The sequence below is a fragment of the Schistocerca americana genome, chromosome 1 (assembly GCF_021461395.2).
Source record: "Schistocerca americana isolate TAMUIC-IGC-003095 chromosome 1, iqSchAmer2.1, whole genome shotgun sequence".
Taxonomy (NCBI): Eukaryota; Metazoa; Arthropoda; class Insecta; order Orthoptera; family Acrididae; genus Schistocerca; species Schistocerca americana.
In genome coordinates, this window is record NC_060119.1 from 879213502 (window position 1) to 879236345 (window position 22844).

At 39.1% G+C, this 22844-nt stretch overlaps 1 protein-coding gene across 1 annotated transcript in view; it reads left to right on the forward strand.

The window, feature by feature from the left end:
* The window catches only part of LOC124614196 (histone acetyltransferase KAT8), an 89821-nt gene that overhangs the window by 30422 nt on the left and 36555 nt on the right, over positions 1-22844 (forward strand). The window contains exon 2 of the mRNA XM_047142924.1: positions 4689-4800. Coding sequence (XP_046998880.1) covers positions 4689-4800 — 112 coding nt within the window. The remainder of the gene's footprint in view (positions 1-4688; positions 4801-22844) is intronic.

The window sequence follows — 22844 nt, forward strand, 5'->3', positions numbered from 1 at the left end:
GGATAAACAGTTATTTAGGGTGGTCAAGATAAATGGGACACCCTGTGTGTGTGTGTGTGTGTGTGTGTGTGTGTGAGAGAGAGAGAGAGAGAGAGAGAGAGAGAGAGAGAGAGAGAAGAATTGGAGAACATATCTGACCAATGGTTCAAATGCCCTGCTATCATAGTTACAACTGACTGAGAGAAAGAAAACAAACAAACTTCACTTTTTCGCAGCAGAGCACACAGAGCACAGAACAACATCCCCCCCCCCCCCCTCTCCCCCCTTGCAGTCAGTTCTAACTGGAAACCTGGACTTGTTTAGAAAAATATCGTCTAAACACAACAGAAGGAAGTGATACTTATTACACTCAGTAAAATTCATAGTGCTACACCTGCAGTTCTTTCTTAGACAAGAGGATTCATCACTAAGCAAGCCTTACAATGAAACTGTGTCTGTACAGGGTATTTCAGCTTAATGTATTTTCTTTGTTGATTAGATGCCAGCAAGTTACGTGTGATGCATTCTGGCACTGTCCATGCCCATTACTGCAGGTTTGGAAATAGAAGGTAGCTTGGTGCAAAGTTTGCATTCAGTACAACCAGTTGCATGAATTTGCCAGGTCTTCAGTTCACCTGCATCTGCATGTACATCTATGTCCCACAAGCATTCTGTAGTGTGTAGCAGACCCTACTAAAAGTACTGCTATGATTTCCACCCTGTCATGCATTTGCAAATTGGTGCGCGAGAAGAATGTGTCTCAGTAAGCCTCCATACGAGCTCGAATCTCCTGTCGTGGTCATTTTGTGAGATGTATTGGAGGATGTAACATGTTGTCTGACATCTTAGAAAGTTCATGCACAGAATTTTGGCCAGTGCACCCCTGTGTGATGCCCAACACTTGTCTTGTACTGTTTGCTGCAGGAGTTTGTTGAGCATGCACATGATGCTCCAGCACTTACTTAATGGACATGGTGTGATATGTACTGCTCCTTTTTGAATCTTTCCTGTCTTTTGTATCTAGATAGCAGTACTCAAGAATCAGCCTGACATGGGTTTTGTTAACTACCTGTTTCACTGATGAAGTACCTCGGTTGGAATACTCGCAGTTAGCACAGTCTGGTACCTGCCTTTCATAGAACTAATTTTATGTGGTTATCCCATTTAAGGTTACTCCAGTCACATACTCCTGAATCTGCTTTTGTTGTTACTGTTTCCAGTGTGTAACTGCCAATCATGTAATGGAACAATAATGGCTGACAATAATTTTCATTCGACAAAGGGCGTTCAAAAAGTTTTGCACAGTCATCTCCAATTTTTTATTTTTTGCAGGAGGAGAATGAAATTTTTTGTGAACGTACTTGGAACATTTAGCTATATGTTGAGCCTACTCAGTGTAGCCTCCATCAGCAGTGACGCATCTGGCCCAACATTCTTTCTGTGATGTAAATGCACTTTGGTAAAATTCTGGGTATTGACTTTTACACCATTGCTTGACACAGGAAATAAGGTCTTTCTCACTATCAAATGTTTTATTGTGGAGGTGTGCCTTCAGACAATCAAAGAGGTAAAAATCAGATGGAGCCAACTCCGGACTGCAGGGACAATGAGGAACAATTTTCCAACCTATTTTTCCTAATTTTCTCCTGCGTCATAAGGGCTGTTTGGGATTTGGCATTGTCATGGTGTAGTCTGATGAGCTGACCCTGAAGCTGTGGTCTTTGGGTCTTGATGGCACGTCACAGCTTGTCCAATGACAAACAGTAACGGTCCCAGTTAATTGTGGAGCCAACTTCCAAAAAGTCAATGAAAATGACACCACACTGATCCCAGAAGAAGGAGGCCATCACCTTTCGGCCTGCTGTTCGTGAAAGTCTTGGTTTCTTCCTCCGAGGGGAACCTGGATGTTGCCACTCTTTGGATTGGGTTTTGCTCTCAGGATCAGACAAAAACAACCCTGTTTCATCCAGGGCAACGATGCCATCAAAACACTGTTTCCACTCTTCAGTAAAGGTCTTCTTTCTCATTGTTTTCATTTCTATTGTCAATAATCTAGGCACCCAACATGCACAGACTGTACCAGTGATACCACACTACCAAATGACAAACGAGTCATTTCAGTTAGCTGTCGTGTTGTCACACACCTGTCATTTTGGATGACTTGATCAATGGTCTCCTTATACACATCACTCACTGCCGTCAATGGTCTGTCGCACCGTGGATTGTCCAGTAGAGAGAAATAACCTTCTTTAAACCTCTGCAACCACCACTGGATTACTGCTGCGATCCACTGTGTCCTCCCATAAACAGGGAGCAACTTCCTGTGAATCAATGTGGCAGAGTCATCAACAGTCTTGAAGAAGAAATCCATCACCGACAATTGTCGTAATCTGACATCTCCTTCACAGTCCATTATGGCTCACTTGTAAATAAAAGAAAATATTTTTATATACCAACGAGTAGCTAAATGTTCCAAGTACGTTCACAAAAAATTTCATTCTCCACCTGCAAAAAATAAAAAAGAATAGATATGACTGTGCAAAACTTTTTGAATGCCCCTTGTATATCACCATTATGGTTAAAGCTTAATGAAAAGTGTATAACATTCCACAAAACTAGCTAAACTGTATTAGTAATGGGTGCATGTGCAACTGTGCCAGTACACAACAACCCATATACAATGTGTCTCATAATTAATGGCATAAATATGTAAAGTTGAAAGTACATTATACGAGCCACTAGATTATGTGTGAACAACATCCCAGTTAAGAAAAGGTAACAATGCTCTACAACATTAAGAAAAGTTATTATAGATACTTTAGCAGAAGTGCAAATGTTTTGAATGAGTATGACAGCAGTTACATGACTGTACTTGTAGTTGAAGGAGGCATTCAAAATGTTGTCCTTGTATCTGGATATATGCCCTTACCTGTTGCCACACTGAATTTCAAATCCTTTCAAACATGCCTGAATGATATTGAAATTGTAGATGAATGTTGACAACTCTCTGATCCAATACATCAACCGTGTTAACTGAAGTGGCATGCACTGCACCTTAAGGTGGCCCCAAACATGGAAATCTGTGGGCTACATCTCAGATGATCTTGAAGGCCATGTTACAGGCTTGCTCAGCCTATCATTGGCCATATCAGTGCATTAAATGTCATCCTGTGATAGCACCAAAATGTGCCTGTGATTCATCATGCAAGTAGCACATCCTCTGGCGTTGCTCTAAGGGAACATCTTCAAGTAATGCTGCAAGATGAAGCTATGGAAACCAAGAGTAATTTCATGTGTTGAGTTTGTTTGGTAACATGCAAAGTCCAGTAAGATGATACCTAGTATCTCTAACCACACATTCAGTGAAAATGTCACCGATGTTGAGACTTGTGCACAGCATATGGGTTTTAGCCTAGATGACTTGTAATGGAGAATTGTGGTAATTAAACACACCATCACAAGTGAACCCTGCATCATCTGTAAATAAAAGTTGTCAAACATAAGGTTGCCTAGAGCTTGTTGTTGCATCCATTGACAGAACATAAGTCCAGGACCAAAGTCCGCTTTAATAAAATGCTGAACTCATTGGAGGTGGTGTCAGTACGTTGCATTGTGATGCATTATTTCCCAAACACTACTGTGGCTCATTCCAGGAATTTTTGTGGCTAGTCTCCGTGTCGAGATTCGTGGCGAGTGTTTGACTGTTTCCAGCACCATATCTTCAAGCACAGGCATAATTTGTGCAGGCCTACCCACTCCCGCAGAATTTGCAAATCTCCAAGTTTCTCAGAGGCATTGCTGCACCCTTGTAAAAATTCGACTTTCAGGGTGCATTCAGACAGGGTATGCCTCTTGGTGCAAGTGTGCAGCCTCCCATGCGTTGCTGTTAGCCCCAGCATACATGAAATGCATGTCCACATACTCTTCATTACTGTAATGTTCCATGTTACCACCAACATTCATACAACACAACTGATGTTCTGCAGACAACCGACATGAGTGGCACTCTGATTGTGTACTGTACTGTCATGTCCATTCTGTTTACAACAGATTTTAATAAATCTACACAAAAACCATACCAATGCCGTGGATCAGCATGTGTCTTTACAAAGAATCACATCAGTAGTGGCTGGTAACTACAAAGTCGTGATGATCTTAAAAACTGTTCATTTGCTGATCTATGTTTGCTGAGACTTTTTTGTTTCTAGTATTGTGTACTTTCAGGTGTATGCATTTATGCCATTAATTATGATACATTCTGTGTAAGATGAAACTAAAATTGCAAGGAGACAGAATGGCTTGCTACTATTTACCTTCAGGATGCAAAATACCAAGTACTGCCAATAGACAAACATAAACAACTATATTAGCTATTGGTACTGACAGCTCTCTCCTCCAGGAGAATAAATTAATGAGATTAGAATGAACAAGCAGGTTACACAGACACCAGGTCGAGAGAGACCCACCTGTTACGAGATGAGTAATTCTCTACCTTTGATATGAGTAGCTTGCCCCTCCTTACTAACTTTCCCAGCCTGTCCCTCTTCCCTGTCTAAGGAAGGAACTAGTAGCTCTGGTTTTTGAAGTAAATGCTGACCAGCCATTCTGTCAACTTGTAATTTTTTTTAATGAACTCACCTATTTTTACGCAATGTAGATGTATTATATGGAAAATATTGAAAGCTAAATAAGTTACATGTAATTTTCAGATCCTGCAGAAATCATCCAGACACGATACAATGACCAAGATGGTCATTACGAGTATTATGTTCATTATGAAGGATATAACAGGAGGCTGGACGAGTGGGTACAGCGAGACAGGTATGTTGTTTCAGAGCAGGTACTGATTGAGAGTAGTTGTTTCTACTTATAGTGATGCAGTCTTGAACCAAAACCAGTGTTCTGCTGGCATACATTCAAGATAGCACAGCTACCTGAAGAGTACAGTGAAGAGTACTGGATAGAAAACTACAGTATACTGTAAATTACATAGCTGATATTATGCTTCTGTGTACACTTCATTTTAGTTTTGATTCACGTAATAAAAATGTGATTGTTACCACTGACAGCTCCAGAAATACTTAGGTGCCATACTTGTACACTCTGAGAGACATTTATCCTTTAAAGGAATCTTCTGTTAACTCACAGTTGCTTCATAAGGCCAACAAAGAAATAAACAAATAAATAAAATGCTCACTATGTTTACCAAGAGCAGCTGGTGTTAAAGCACTGCAAGTTCACTTTGCAAAGAAAACATTTTGTGGACTTGTTTAGACAAAAGCATTGCAGATGCTGCACTGTCATAAGGATGTCATTTATAAACAGAACTTTTGTGTGCAGAATTAACTTTTGCTCATAAGGCATCTGTAGTTCTTAAGACTAATGCTAGTCTTTGAGGTCAGAATGTAAATAATTTTAATTCTGCAGGCAAAGCTCCAACAGTAACAAAGTGAATTTGTAGGTGAAGAAACCAATTGAAAATGATTTAGACATGTTTTTGGTTTTTGCTCGAGCGTGTGCTGTATAGAAATAGCAGGTTGACTTCCTGCAATTGAAGGTTATATTCCAGCAATGAATGTGACGTAATACCCTTTACAAGTTCAAATTCCCATCAGTGTTGACATATTGAAAGGAAGAATGGTCTGATATCAAGCAAATTACAGATGAGAACTTTTGTATAAAATGTAGATAGTTTGATATATCAACTGTAGGTTAAGTTACAACCTTTTGAAAGCATTGATCCTTTGAGTACAGAGAACTCACCACAGTTACAATTATTTCTTGTTGCTTTTCTGGGAGCCATACTGTACAAAATATATGAGAGTTAATAAAAATCCATTGTTACATTTATTTTTATAAGTAATATTTACATTTATGCTTGAAAATTTGTTGCCCCAAGTGACATCTGCATACGTACATACGCTACAAGACACCGTATGGTGCATTATGGAGGGTACCTTGTACCACTATTAGCCATTTCCTTTCTTGTTCCACTAGCTAATGCCACTAGCCCGAATTTCTCTTATCTTGTCTTGGTGGTCGTGTGGGACACCTCCAGTGTCACTTGGTTTGCCCATGGACTCTTGCTTCCGAGGCACCTCTTAGTGCGCTCGATGCTGTGGATCCGCTGTCACAGCAGGGTGAATGGTGGGTGGTAATGCGTCAACACCACTTGAGCCGGAGGGCCAATGTGGAAACTGGCACCTGGCCTCGCCCACTCACCCTGTGAATGGACAGATGGCTGCTCCTTGATCAGACTCTGAGCAGGCACGGGGGGAGGGGTTCACTAGTTATTGAGAGCTCCAGTGTGAGGCGCATTATGGAGCCCCTAAGCCAGATAACATTCAGGGCTGGAAAGGAAGTCAATGTGCACTTGGTCTGACTGCCTCATCCAAAATGTGGAGGCAGCCTTGCCTGTGGCTATCGAGCATGCTGGGTGCAGTCGTCTGCAAGTTGTGGCTCACATCAGCACTGACGACTCCTGTCACATGTGTTCTGAAGCCATCCTCAGTTCATACAGATGGATGGTGGAGGTGGTGAAGACTGCTGGCCTCATACACGGGATGCAAGCAGAGCTTGCAATTTGCAGCATTGTTCCAAATTGATTTGGGTCCTTTGGTTTGGATCCAAATGGAGAGTCGTAGCCAAAGGCTTCATCGACTCTGTGGCAGTCTTGGCTGCATATGTTTAAACCTGCATTATTGTTTGAGGGTTTGTAGGACCCTCTTGACAGGTCAGGCGTGCGCTACACGAAGGAAGTAAACCTGCATTATTGTTTGAGGGTTTGTAGGACCCTCTTGACAGGTCAGGCGTGCGCTACACAAAGGAAGCAACTACTCGTGTAGCAGAGTACTTGGGGAGTGCACATGATGGATTTTTAGCTAGGGGGTGTCTGTATATGTGTGGATGGATATGTGTGTGTGTGCGAGTGTATACCCGTCCTTTTTTCCCCCTAAGGTAAGTCTTTCCGTTCCCGGGATTGGAATGACTCCTTACCCTCTCCCTTAAAACCCACATCCTTTCGTCTTTCCCTCTCCTTCCCTCTTTCCTGATGAGGCAACAGTTTGTTGCGAAAGCTTGAATTTTGTGTGTATGTTTGTGTTTGTTTGTGTGTCTGTCGACCTGCCAGCACTTTCATTTGGTAAGTCACATCATCTTTGTTTTTAGATATATATTTCCTACGTGGAATGTTTCCCTCTATTATAACCATACAATTGAAATTTTTGCTATACATAAAATGTTTTATTACCACATTATCACATAACAGGCCCATAAAAATCAAAACCTAGCGTTATTTAACGTAATTTTAGTTTTGAAAGATGAGTAAGAGACTCATTTTTCAAGCATTTTAAGTGGTTCCAAAATGTATGTGAAAGGTCCAGAGACTTAAGGGTTTCAATGTATACAACTTTTGTGCACTCTGTTTTGTACTCAAATTAGCCAGTCAATGAACTAAAAATGTGTTCCACTGCTTCAGTGTCTTCCTTTGATATAGAGTGATGTCTTCCTGTTGAACCAATAGGAACTGGAGTACTTACAATCTTAAATACATTGTGAACAGGAAGTGAGCACTGATGGTGGTGTTGCTGTACTTCAGCTGGAAACCTATATCCAGCAGCTGGTCCATGTGGTAGTATAAAGTTTACTACAATTTCATTTAACACACAACTGGTTCCTATAATCTCTGCAATCCACCAGTCACAGTCATACACACACTCCTAAAACACCCCCCTTTTCAGGTAGTGAATCTGAATATTATCCTGCTGTTTCTGAGGTGTCGGCCGAACAAACAAAATTTCTTCTTTCTTGCTCTTTAAAGTGCGTACAATATGAGTTCGCTCATCACTTTGAGTCCAAAAATGTGTCTTCTGAATTTCTTTCACAGTAGTAATTTGTTTGGACCATCCTTCTTTTTTCTGTTCACAGAATTCTTCAATTTCCTCTTGGGACAAAAGAATGTGGGCTGTGGATGTGTAAGATTTCATCACCCTCGTAAAATCCTCAGCATTCCGAATCGCATCTGTATTTGGTCTGGAAAGATTCTGTTTTGTGGTATAGTGCTTCAGAAGACCTTCTACACCATCACAAGGCCCCTTTCCTATGACCAGTAGCACTGTATACCCACCCATTTGGCACAAGCTACTTACTCAATTCAAACAGCTGGTAACAATTTTTAAAATGACTAGGAGCACCATCAGAAATAATGATGATCTTCTCTCCCATTGTTTGCCGTTGAAGGGTTTTGCACATTGCTAGCAAAGCATGTGCTGAGTCATGTCCCGTGTCATCACTTAAAGCTTCAACACTTCTGGTCTTCTTTTGAAATTATGTCACTCGTGTAAAAATTGAAACCTGGTTATTACTCCAATGATACCTTCGTACTTCTTGTGGTAGAATTACAGACCAGTTCTCAGCAGAATCACAGTGAAGCAGCACACAACATAGTTTTTCAGCCTGTACACACCCTTTCACTTCTACAATGTGTTGTTGTTGCAATTTCTTCAGATGCTTGCATATTACTGCTACCACTACCCATTTACCAAGTTCATCATTGAAACTGTCAAAGGCAACAGTTTTCTTAATTAGTTTATTTTCCTCCCATGTCACATGTGTAATTTCTGCAGATTTATCTGCTACGTCTTCCAGGCCAAGCGTCTGTAAAGACGGTCCTCCCTTTCCAGGGCAGTCACCACATTCTTAAAACAAACAAGTCTCTCACTTAACGACACAAGCTACTAATGACTTCACACGACCACCCGAGGTGTCGTGTCACATGCTCCAGTAAGTTCTTCAAAGTTACCACACAAAGTTCAAAATTCGCACAGTACACACATAAACAGACATCTCTTGGTGAGTGTGGAACTACTCACTTAGGCCATAGTGCATATATTTTGATCTTCCAATATGTGAAGTTGTGTAGTTGCTCTTATAAATTGCAAAAGTTTCTTTAATACTGCGAGTCATGTACCTCTTCACTTTCACAACTTTTTGACCTTTAACTGTTACAGTTATGGTGTCTTTTTTGTTGGCAGTCTGACGGGAACAGTCCAATTTATCTTTCCAGATAAAATGACTGCACTATTTGAACTTGGGCTGCTTCTGCAGGATGACCGTAATAGGGAGCTGGTCTTCCAAAGACTCCTTTTACAGACCTAACATTTCTTGATTTGTCTGCCATGTACTTTGATACTGATGGAACTTGGTTTAAAATCGTTTTCTTTGAAAATGAAAATGAAAATAATAGTTAGGATGCACAATATTCAACAGCTGAATTGATCTTTGTGAAAAATTCCTGGCAAGAGGTGCAAGAGTGCTTTGGTTCATTTTCTTCTGAAGACAGAATTTCTACTTTGAAGAATGTGGTCAGTTTTGCTGTAGTGTATTCATCCACAGCTTTAGTAATTTCTCTGCTCGTTGTTGATGCATGGAGCTTATGACTCAACTTCACTGAACACGGTTTCTTAACAGGACTAACACCTACCTCTGAAGTTGACTGATTCAGGGTATTTAATTCTTCCTCTATTGATGCAAAATCTGCATCATCTGCACCATGGGAGGATTCACTTTGTTCAGACACTATCATTGTTATTCTGTGAAAACATTTAGAACACAAAGTCATTCACTGGAAACATCTTCACTTCAAAACAGTCTTCAAATTAGAACTCTAATTCCTAACCTGAACAAAGTTTTTCCCCAATCACTCTTTTATGGACATGCAAATAGTCAGCACACTTCACTTTATTGTGACCCCAGTCAACAGACATTTCAAACAGTCCTCCTCACAAAACACACTGCAACTGTGTCAACTGGCAAATTCCTCATGAAAACACAGAACTCACTCGATGGTCTCAGATTTCTTAGGAGCCTCTTCAGAAACAAATTAGCACTGAACAACTACAATAAACAACCATGACAAATAAACTGACAAGAAACTACAACAAAGTGTAAGAAATATCAGTAACAATGAAAGTGAAAAGAAATAACTGCAACAAAAAAGTGATAAGAAATAACTGCAACAAAGATAATAGAAATAAACATTGTAACAAACAAATTAGTAAGAAACAACTTCAGTGAAGACATACATTACCCCTGAAAGTTAAAAAAAAAAATTATATTTTAAAATAAAACCTGTCCAGCTTAAAAATGGAGGCTCTCCTTTACAGAGAATAGACTACATGGTACTAATCAACAGAAAAAAAACTAACTTTTCTGGATGGGCATTAAAAAGAAAAAAATCCTGTAAATTATAAAAAAATTCAAAAGTTGACAGTAAAAGAACTTACTTTGATATGTCCAAACAGAGGATACCATTATAATCATGAAACAATTATCTTTCATACAAAAAACTCTAACAAAATATCTAGAACTGTTACAGAGATACAGCGTTTTAAACATTTTTCCAAAATTCACATCTTCAGAATGGTGTTTGCAGTGTCATCTCTGGAGGCCTTTGGGGCAGGAATTTATTTGGAGGAAACCAAAAAATACATGTTTCTTACTTACTCTTGAATTTTAACGTATGCTAAATTCAATAACATCTGAGACTATGAAGGTAACCACTGTGCCTGAACTGATACGGATTATGCCCCACTCAAATTATTGTTGGGACCAAGAATTAGATGAAACCCGAGGTGGAAAACTTGGAGATATTTAGCAAGTCATGGAACGTGTATCAGAAAGACAGATTAGAGGCCATAGGAGGGGGAGTGTTCATTGCAGCTGACAAAAATATTATCTCTATTAAGGTTGAACTTAAATGTGATAGTGAAGTTATCTGGTCGCGTATAACAGTTGTAGGTGAAACCAAGTTAATTGGAAAAACATTGGCCACCCGATTCCTACGTAACAGTTCTAGAGTCATTCAAAGAAGTCTATGGCCAGTAGTGCGTAAATATCCAGATCATGCAACACTAGTTGGAGGCACTTTAACCCACCAAGTTTAGATTGGGATGTCTATAGATTCGTTGTGGGGGGTGTTGACAGACAGTCACGGATAAAAAATGTAATTAAATGCGGGTAGGAAGAACAAACCTGTAATGTTCAAATACAGTATTATTAGTGTCCTGCTTGACACAGTCAGGTTGTTTAAATATCCGGGTTTAACATTGCAAAACGATATGAAATGGACTGAGCATGTGATAACTGTGGTAGGGAAGGCAAATAGTCGACTTCAGTTGATTGGGAGAATTTTTGGAAATAGTGGTTCACCTGTAAAGGAGACTGCATATTGGATGCTGTTGCGACCTATTCATGAATAATGCTCAAGTGTTTCGGATCCATACCAGGTTGGGTTGAAGGATGGCACCGAAGCAATTCAGAGGTAGGCTGCTAGATTTGTTACTAGTAGGTTTGAACAATACATAAGTGTTACAGAGAACTTTATGGGAATCCCTGGAGGGAAGGTAACATTCTTTTCGAGGAACACCATTGATAAAATTTAGAGAACTGTCATCTGAAGCTGACTGCCAAAAATTTCTTCTGCCAAACAATTCGTATGTTGCATGTGAGGACCACGAAGATAAGATGTGAAGAATTAGGGTTCATACAGAGTCATATAAACAGTTGTTTTCCCATTGCTCTATTTCTGACTGGAACAGGAAAGGAAATGACTAGTAGTACTACAGTGTACCCTCCAGCTATGCACCATATGGTGGTTTGTGGAGTATCTGTGTAGATGTAGAAGGAACAATTAAGGTTCCCTTCTATACTTCTAAGGGGCATACATACCTAAGGGGTGCAGTAATTAAGGAAGATGACAATAAATAATGGGGTGTGCTGGTTCTGAGATATTGTCCCTAAAAGCTAACAACTACAGTAAAATCAAGGATGGCCCTTGCTCGGGTTGTTGTCTTTGGACAGGGTGGGCCATGAATGGCTTACAGCCTTTATGTGGCGTCATTTGGCGGTATGAGAAAACCTGCTACAGTAGCGCACTTGGCGGCAAAGGGGTTGCCAAAATGACTGCCGATGGAATAGTAAGTAACCCACCTGATACTCTCGGCATGCAATGCACTTTGCTGCACTATTTGCATTACACTGGACACAGTATTCCAAATGCTGATACCAGGAGAACAAACCGGGTGTTCGGCATCAGAATTTGTACACATGTAGGCAATAGAAGCACCTCGAGGGAACGCAGATTGAGAAGGCGGTGCCGAAAAATGCAGTGGCACACCTCTTGTTAAACAAATCACAACAGAATGCTGATCCTGAATGCAGGGTAAGAATTCTGCTGTTTGCGCATATCCCGGCGAAATGTGGCAGATGACAATGAGAGTCACATGATGTTGCACGGGCGAGCTGCCGAGGGCACAGCAGGAAGGTGTTGTCTCATCGGAGTGGAACAAGAGACTGCTTGGGTGATGGTTTAGTGTGCGTGGCATCCAGAAAACATGGTCGTCTAAGCTCATCCTCCAACAGAATTGACTAACAAGGGTGTTGGGGGCTGGTTTCCAGTCTGCGCAGCCCATCGTCTGCTGCTACAGGTGTAGGTGACAGAGGGAGTTGCCATAGTCCTTATGCGAAATGTAAGTTTGCGGAAGTAGAATCAATTTGCAGTCAGCTTCAAGTGCCATTTCTGTAAATTTTCTTAATAGTATTCTGTGAAAAGAACATTCTATTCTTTCCAGGGATTCCCATTTGAATTCACGAAGCATCTCCGTAATACTCGCATGTTGATCAGTTCTACTGGTAACAAACTTAGCAATGCACTTCTGAATTGTTTCGGTGTCTTCTGTTAAACTAACCTGGTGGGAATCCCAAACACTTGAGTAGTATTCAAAATTGGGTCACACTATATGTGGTCTCCTTTACAGATGAACCACACACTCATAAATTCTCCCAATAAACTGAAGTTCATCATTTGGCCTTCACTCTCATCCTCCTTATATGTTCATTCAGTTTCATATCGCTTTGCAACATTACACATAGATATTTAATCAGAGTGGCTCTGTCAATCAGCATAATACACAAGCTGTATTCAAACATTACGGAATCATTTTTCCTACTCATCAGCATTAACTTAACATTTTTCTATGTTTAGAGTGAGCTGCCAACCATTACACTAACTAGAAAATTTGTCTAAGCCATCTCGTATCCACCCACAGTTATTCAATGATGACACCAAAGCATCATCAGCAAATAGCCACAGATTGCTGCTCACTTTGTCCATCAGATCTTTTATGTATATAGAGTATAAGAGCAGCCATATAACACTTCCCCGAGGGCACTTTTGGTGATACCCTTGTCTCTGATGAACACTCGCCATTGAGGACAAGGTACACGATGAACAGTATTTTGGAATCCATACTTGTTATAGAAATGCTCTGTGTGTGTGTGTGTGTGTGTGTGTGTGTGTGTGTGTGTGTGTGTGTGTCTAAATTTATTACTTCTATATGACTAGGTCTATTTGCACTAAATTTTGCAGACAGTATCCACATGTGCCGCTAAGTGCAACTGTAAAATTATATCATGGTATCACATGTAGTGAAAAAGATAATTATGATGTCATAAACACTGAGATCCACGAAAAAATTCCAAATCATGCATGAAGTTTTAATACATGTATTCTTTACTACTAAGACACTCCAACAGTTGACTCAATTTAAAAAAAAAAAAAAAAAAAAAAAAAAAAAAAAAAAAAAAAAAAAACTTCCTGACACTTGGCAAAACTTTTGACTGCCTTCAGCTTCGAAGTGCAAATGACTAATAGACAAAAACAATAGCCAACAGTAGAGCTGAGAAGAATCATTACAATAGAGTCGTTTATAAAATCATGTTATAGAAAAGCTAAACCTGCTCTCAGCGTACAGAGGCTGTCCAGAAAACTGTATTTAAATGTTTGTGCATTATGCATACTTCTCTGCATGACTGTTTCATAATTTCAAAGGTATTTTCAGGAATATATGGACATGAAATTTTTTCAGTGTTACACTACAAAAGCAGTTCATTTGTTATTTTTGTTTCTAATAGAAAATTGGCAAAATGAATACCCAGGCAATGCTAAGTTTGTCAGCTAGTTTGTTTATAAATTGTGAGCTGTCCTTTATCATTTGTCAGATGAATTTCTGTCAGATTCTGTACAGAATTTACAGCTGAGTTAGCCCTTTGCTTAACCTAGTATACTGGTGCCTTGTGGTTGGAAGAAAGTGTGGGTCACACTCGTCCACAAAAAGGTTAGCAGAAGTGACCCACAAAACTACTTTCCAACAACACTGACATCCATATGTTTTTGTAGAGTCTTAGAACACATCTACATCTATACTCTGCAAACCACTGTTCTCAGTAGTGAAGATGCCACATGTTATCTTCGATGAGAAGTCATAAACGGAGCATAGTTGCATGTTTACAGGCCTAGAGTCAGTTTTGTGGTCCAGGAGTCACCAGTGGTTCGCCCTAGAATGAGCAGTGATGAAATGCAAAACTGATTTTTATGCTCTAAGTTATCTGGAGCATATTGTCTGTAAACCAAAAAACATTGTATAGCGGGGATCAACCAAATAATCCAGTGCAATTGTTATGACACTGACCTCATTTTCAAGTGGATGAAATTTTCTTTGTTCGGTCTTCCTGATTTACATTTCCGTGCTTTTCCTAAATGATTTCAGGTGAATGCTGGGACTGTTCTTTCATCAAGGCTCCAGCTGATGACTTGCCCTAGTCTCATAAAAGCTTACTTACAAAGGGGTGTAAGGGGGGTAAGTGCAGATATGTGTAATGGTGACACAGGATGGTGTTCTGAACAACATTACATCAGTATTTACGTCATTTGCAAACTAATTATTATAGCCGCTACAAGTTGTATGGTTTTGGGTTGGTCAGTACCTTCAAGTACACATGGCAAGAGCAAGCCATTTATGCTTATTTTCCCCAGGGCATCAGGTCAGGAGTTTAAGTGTGGACATGTGGATTGTTGCAGCCGTTGTAATCTTGACATTTCTTGACAAATTGGTAGTGATTAGTCGCCATTAATGTTGGTTTCTTTCTGATCTCAGGGCTTGTTAATTGTCAATTTTCATTGCAATAAGATGCCACAGTATACTGTCTTTAAAATTCTTCGTAATATAGGGTTTGTAGTGGAACTGAATATTTCATAATATCTTTCTCTCTTTAACTTTGAATAAATATAATAATTTTTAAGCAAGTCCTGTCCAAATTAATTTTACACTCTTGCAAGTAAGTTAAATTCACGTTAAAAGTTATTTTTGTGAGATTAAATAAAGTCAGTGTTCGTTAATGCTGGCAGTGAAAGATCCTGTACCCATGTTCACTTTCATTGATTTTGATGAAAAAATTATGATCACTGCACTCCACTGAGGGATGTAGAGATTGAAAATAATTAAAGTTTCCAAAGTTTCAACTTTGAATTAATTCCTATCCACTGGAACTCCCTATCTCACTTTCCTGAATTCACTTAAAAAATTAATTATCAGTTCTTTTTAATAACAATACTTTTCTCTTTCAAAAAGATAATTACTTTCAGATAACATGGAAGGCACTTCTGAAATTAAAATTTTGATTACTTTCACCCTTTATATACTTTCACAATTAAAAGTCATACTGAGACAAGATGAGCTGAGACAAAATGGGAAAAGGAGAGTGAGACACTATTGTCTCAACTATTTATAGACTTATACAAAACAAAAGATGATGTAACTATAACTTCTTATGCCTAGAAGTTCTTAGTACACTACTTGTTCCTTTGAAAAGGTAAGTCTTAACCAATTCACAGTTATACAAAAATGTTAATGAAGTTATTTAAAGTTATGGCTTATGGCTGTGTAAGAGTGGCTTCATTAGCCCCTCAGACTGGGGGTAGTGAATAATTGTTTCACTGACCTCAGTTCAGAAGGAACCCACAGTACCATACTTAAATTTTAGACCAAGCTATCTAAGTTATTCGTGAGCCTAACAATTTGCTCTCATAAAAATTTTCGTTCCTTAATTAGTCTTAAGTATTCCAACTTAAACATTAATTGAGCCGATCAATGTTTGCTCACAATAAACTTCAACTATTTCATTTCTTAAATATGGCAACTTAAAACTAGATGAGCGTAACAGATTGCTCAGTATAAACTACAGTTTTTTCAAATTTGACAAAGGTTTTAAATTTTCTTTTCTGTCTCTTCTTGTGCTGTCTTCTTTCTGTAGCTAGGTGAATAATCTCAGGAATTTTGAGTGCACAGATACGCCAACCCAGTAGGTCTGTGGCAGGCAGTTTAAGAATCGAGCCCAGTGGGATCATTTTCCCGAAGTTCATTGAGTGCACAGGTGTGCCAGACTATTAGGTCTGTGGCTGACAGTTTAAGAATTGAGCCCAGTGGGATCATTTTCTCGGCAGCTTCTGCTCTCCCAGGCTGCAACTGGTTGTTCCTGAGATTGTTTGCCCAGCTGTGGTGGACAGTTTTCGGCATTCCAGCATGTGCACATCTAGCAATTGAACGTAGCATAAGGCTTATCGACACTCACAACACCTAGAAATATGTAAAGTCATGGATTAGTATTCTTTTCCTCCTCATAACATTTATCATTGCAAAATGACATCTAGATCCAGTCTGTTCAGTGCTCTATTATTTTTGAATTCACAAGTCTCGTACATGTGTCATGAGCACTGTGATTACAGTTCCTTCACTTTGTCAGCAAGATTTGCTTTTGCATTTCTTATGCGCTACCGCAGCCAGTGAATCATACATTGTTGCAATGTCTGTCAGTACAGTCCTTTTCACAAGTCTGGCTGCACAGAGCATATCAACAAGTCTTTTTGCAGTTTTGTTTTACAAGTTGTTACAATTACTCACTTTACACTTGACATCACAAGATTCTGATTATTAATCGTTAATTACACATGAGTAATGACAGTTTAAATTATTCATGTAGAGCTTAACAGGTGCTGATATTTCCGGTTAGTCTTTATCAGTACATACCATGAGCAAAACTATAGGTCCAAGCAACCTCCCCTGATTTTACTTTCGGGCTTTAATTGTGATGAGTAAATAGGCAGCTTTTCAATGACAGTTCAATAAACAATTTAGTGCAGCAAGTGGAATTTTATTAAGTATTACTGGTGCATTTTTGCTTTATAAATGTGCACATCAGAAATATTCAAACATTAATTCATATCTATTTGATCCGAAAGATCATCAGTTTATGAATACTAACTACATTTAATAAGAGCAGAAGGCCATGTAAAACAAAATCATCAGTAAGTATTTGGTGAGTTTAAGGCGGTTTTAAAGAAGTCGCTTTTAAAGTCGTTATCACTTAGTACAACAAGCTAATGGCTCAAGAAAATAAATTCACTATTATTTGAAAAGGAGTTGATGGCATTTAAAATAGCATAGTTATTAAATTTGAATATGAGCTAATTGCTCATTAAAATATGATGATGATCATCATCTTGCTTTCTAGATAAAGTTTTATGTAAGTAAGAACAGATAAATGTTCCAACTTTGAGAGAACAGTTGAATATGAGCTGAAGGCTCAGTCTTTATGGAAATGTCACTTAAGGCTATCAAATCTTTTTTAGAATACAAATGCCTATATCTAGATACCAAATGACAAAAGAAACATTTTACTTAAAAAAAAAAAAAATGCTTCATTGCTAATCACAGTCTTTGGACGACAAGAGAGATAGTGTGGTACTGGGGTGCAAGACGCACACGTCTCTCGCAGTTGACTCACGTGTTGTGTGCAGCCGATCTTCTTCTCAGGTCAGATGGCTGCGTCAATCTTCACAAACTCTTCATCTCTGAAGACTCTAGCTGGTTAAGGGAATTTCAAAACAGACTTCTTATCTACTCTTGAAATGATTGTGTACTCTCAGGATACATTTGTTCAACTCTGTTATATTTTCATCTCCACAATAAAACAACTTCACTAATTTCACACAAGCATTCAACTCCCACGAGTCAACCCTGTTTTGGTCCATTAGAAACTAAGAGATACAATTATAATGTGTTTGGTTTAATAACCACTATAAAACCAGTTCTTGGTTCTAGCAAGTCCAAGACCCGAAAGTCAAATGTAAAAGTCTTTTGATCAATACATAATTCATTTGTTCACAACAATACTGTCATTACACCATCAAGGAATAGAGTGTGCTTGCTCTTTGTACTGGTCATACAGCTTCTCAGGCGCACGCTGCAAACACTTGTCCGCACCGATCAACCATCACTATTGCCGTATTCTCCCGATACATGTTGTCCATCCTGCACACACAGAAACCCACTGCGAGGTAGACGCATCTCCACTCTCTCACCTTCGTACTTAAAATACCGGGTGTTTGAGACGGTGGAAAGCTGAGTGTGTTTAGAATTTACACCGAAATTCTCGAGGCACTACATATCCCTCCCCTTAGCTCGAACACGCGATATTTTATACGTATTCACTATGTACAATTATACAAGATAATTCTTTATCTTTTAACAACACCTCTCTTTCTACTAATAACCATGCATATTTTACCACAATTATAATACATGACCCTTTCAGTCCATATTGGAGTTAGCTCTGTTTTCTGTTCCTCTTACAATCGTAAATTACAGGTGTACATAACTCATGAATACTCTGCTGCTTCGTTCTACTTCCTGTAGTACTTTTTCTAAGTATGTACTTATTCATTATCTATTGTAATCTGAAGGAACTCTGGGTAAAATAAAAGTGTTCCCTTCTTGGATATTTGTAAACCCAAAACTTAATCAGGCTATTTATGCATAGAATTCAAACTTACCAGACTCATCTGTTTAAATGTGAGACTCCTGTCGTGATACTGCCCTTTTTCCCTTTAGGAACAGTACCTATATCTTATATGGGTTGGTCCTAGGAGTACCCTTTCTCCTTCCATTTTGGTAGGTACGCCCCTTTCTTATTCCTATCTTCCTATGGTACAGGTCAATCCCCTTCTTGGTGCCCCTGTCCGCACAGTATAAGTCAACCTTTCATTGGTTTGCCTATCTGTGCTTTTTCTCATCCACTAAATGTCGAGTGCGCCCTCCATATCCTACTTGAGTAGGCCTCCTGGTTCATTGCCCTAGCATACATCTTTATGCACACTGTACTTAAATATTTTCTGGTAAAATTACACTCTACTTCACACCGCAACTCCACTTTCCAATACTCAGTCTAATACCCTAGAGTCCTCTTTCACTTCTCCCTTCTACCATATAAACAGATATCATGCACACACATGCTATGTCTACTTGTATTTACCAACTACCATTAGATACTATGCCTTTTCTCAAAGGACTGGCACAGCACTTGTAAATATTTATTTGAGAGCAACAAAAAATAACGATGCAGAACCATCACATATCAACAATGTAATGTGTGCATTGACTCAGATGTACATATATTTTTATTCTCCTACATGCCTTGGCAGTTCTGGCATCGCTTCATGTTCCTAATTCGTATGATTGTGTTTGTGCTTAAGTATATCTTTGTGTCTGTAGATGTGTGTTTGTTTATCCTGATTCTTCGGCCGACCTATTTGAAATAAGTTGAAGGTTATAATGAACCACGGAAATTGAGGACTCCAGTGATAGAAGTACATGCATATGGAAAGAGGGGAAGATAGATAGGTACTCAAGAGAAGTAAGAAAGGAAAAAGTAGAGATGGTTGCTAAGATCAAAGAAGTGAAAGAAGCTAGCCCCAAAGATAGGAAATCCCCCTTCCGCAGGATCCCTACTTCACTAGTACTTGAGTGAGAAGCCGAAGGAGGTATGATGTTAAACATCTCCTACAGAACGGACATTCTCACCTTCACCTTTGAAGCCCCCGAAGAAAAATGTTAGGAACACCTATGGAATGGCAAATGGTGAAGAATCAGTTACACTTGCTGCGAGGGTTGTCTGAAAGGTGGGGTGTGTGATTAGTGTTAGTCATGTTTGTACTTACACTAACTGCCCCTTCCCAAAAGTGATACAAACCCTCCCATTTACATTACATCTCACAAAAGGTATAAAATATACTATAAAAATAGAAAATTGTACACTAAATCAAATAGTTGTTTAGCTAATCACTTTACACTATATTTTATACACACATACAATATTCTGTTCAGTTTCTGATAACAAGGTATTACTTTGTTTCAGTAGTACCCTGATATTACCTTTATACTAGTACTATATTTTATTCGTCTCATTTCACGTCTAGAGATCACTGTTCCTCTGTGATTCTCTTAAATTGGTCCCAATGATGTAGTCATATCTGATTTCCTAACTACTAACATTATAGGATAGTTTAAGAATTCAAGAATAGATTACAGAATAGTGTAAGAATTGAAGGGAATTTGGTGCAGGAAAACTAATCTTGAATGGAACACCGAAAACAACTTGGGAGCCAGCAGCTGTCACTCTGCCCGTTAACACCGAACGCTAACGTCCCTGGAGGGCAGATGTGACTCTGCCCGGATCCCATGGATTTGACATTAACCCCACTTGATTGCTTACGTACCAGTACTTCTCGTTAAATTTTATGTGAAAGTCTCCCCACAACAAAACAATTACTATTCTACTAGGAAGCACCACATTAAGTAAAGTTATTTTATGTTCTAATCTGTTCTGGACAGGTTTGAATTCTTTCCACGAATTGTCTATAACCTTGAAACATCCTGGCAGATTAAAACTGTGTGCCGGACCGAGACTCGAACTCGGGACCTTTGCCTTTCGCAGACAAGTGCTCTACCAACTTCCGCTTGGCAGAAGTAAAGCTGTGATGACGGGGCGTGAGTCATGCTAGAGTGTCTCAGTTGGTAGAGCACTTGCCTGCGAAAGGCAAAGGTCCCGAGTTCGAGTCTCGGTCTGGCACACAGTTTTAATCTACCAGGAAGTTTCATATCAGCGCACACTCCAATGCAGAGTGAAAATCTCATTCTGTGTATAACCTTGTTAGTATCATTAGGTTTGGAAAAAGCAGCAGTTGCAACATTTCTGGAGATTATACTCTCGATCTATAATTAGCTCAAAAGGTTCTGCCAGACTACTTACATTTATAATGTCAAGGTTGACTATATTTTTCCTTGAAATTTTGTTCTACATCATTTATTCGCGTACTGACATCTCATGTAGTAACAACTCGTATACTAACACCTGATATTTACGATTGAATAATCAATATTAATTCCTTAGGTCGGTCTGTGCTCTCTTTCAAAATATTCATTCCCTGTCTTATGGAATTAGATTTAACATTACATTCAGATTCTACATTATTACATTTATCTTCAATATCAAATTCTAGTTTTTTAGCTAAATTCTGAAATCGCTCATCCTGTCTGTGGTTAAATTCAGTAAATAGTTGATTAACATGAGTATTCAAAGAACTAGTGAGTTCACTCTTTAAATCTAATTTCAGATTTTCTACCTTATTATTTAAAGAGTCAAATTCAGTCTTTAATAAAACTGTATTTGCCACCTGACTGTTCAAGGTTTCACTTTGAGTACTTAAAATTTCAAACTGAGCATCTAATTTTTCGCTTACAGTGCCTGAATCAGCCTTCTGGTCATCCAACTTAGCACTTAGGTCATCAAATCTACCATTTAGTTCTTGTCTCATGGTTGCCATTTGGGTGTTTTGAGCTGTGATTAAATTCACTACTTCAGACCAGTCAGGCCTTTCTTTAGCAATTCTCATAGCCATGGCTGGTTCTGACGTCTCTCCAACTTGTTGTATACTGTCCATGCTTCTATAGACTTTAACTCTTGTGAGTATCTAATACTATTTGAATTATACCAATTACACAGCAAAAGTTCACGCTCACCCAGCATAGAATTCTCACTGCTTAGGTGAGCGAATGTGTAATCAGTGCCGGTGAACAGCATTGGTGCCAGTGGTGTCGAATGTCGGTTTCAGCGTCGTCATCGGCGAGCGGTCACAGAGTCAGCTCCGGTGAGCAGCAGCTGGTGCAGTCGGCGTTGGTGGCGGGTTACTGCGTCAGTGTCGGTGCAATGTACATTTGTTAAGACTGCTTACTGTCCACACCCAATCTTCTTAGTCAAAAAATTGAGGTTTTCTCTCCAGTTTTCTTCTATTACTTTCTCAAGTCTTTACTGTGTTGCACCCACAACTTTCTTCCCCTGGTTTATTGGACTCAGTACAACTATTGGAAACAGTTCTCATATCTTTTTATGTCTGGTTGCTGTGACAACTCATAATATCTTCCCGTTTCTGTTGTAAAATTCCTGTTTTCTTCATGTCCTGTCACTTAGGTCACCACGTTCTGTCTTCGGAAGACAAGAGAGACAGTGCGGTACTGGGGTGCAAGACTCAAATGTCTCTCGCAGTTGTCTCATGTATTGTGTGCAGCCGATCTTCTTCTCAGGTCAGATGGCTGCTTCGATCTTCACAAACTCTTCTTCTCTGAACACTCTAGCTGGTTAAGGGAATTTCAAAATAGACATATTTTCTACTCTTAAAATGATTCTATACTCTCAGGATACTTTTGTTCATGTTTGTTATATTTTCATCTCCACAATAAAACAACTTCACAAATATCACACAAGCGTTCAACTCTCATGAGTCAACCCCGTTTTGGATCATTAGAAACTAAGAGATACAATTATAATGTGTTTGGTTTAATAACCTTTATGAAACCAGTTCTTGGTTCTAGCAAGTCCAACACCTGAAAGTCAAATGTGAAAGTCTTTTGTTCAATACATAATTCATTTGTTCACAAAAATACAGTTATTACACCATCAAGGGATAAAGCAAGCTTGCTCTTTGTACTGGACATACAGCTTCTCAGGCATGTGCTGCATACACTTGACCACACCGATTGACCATCACTGTAGCCGTATTCTCCCAGTACACATCCATCCTGTTCACACAGAAACTGGCGGCGAGGTAGACACATCTCCACTCTCTTACCCTCTTA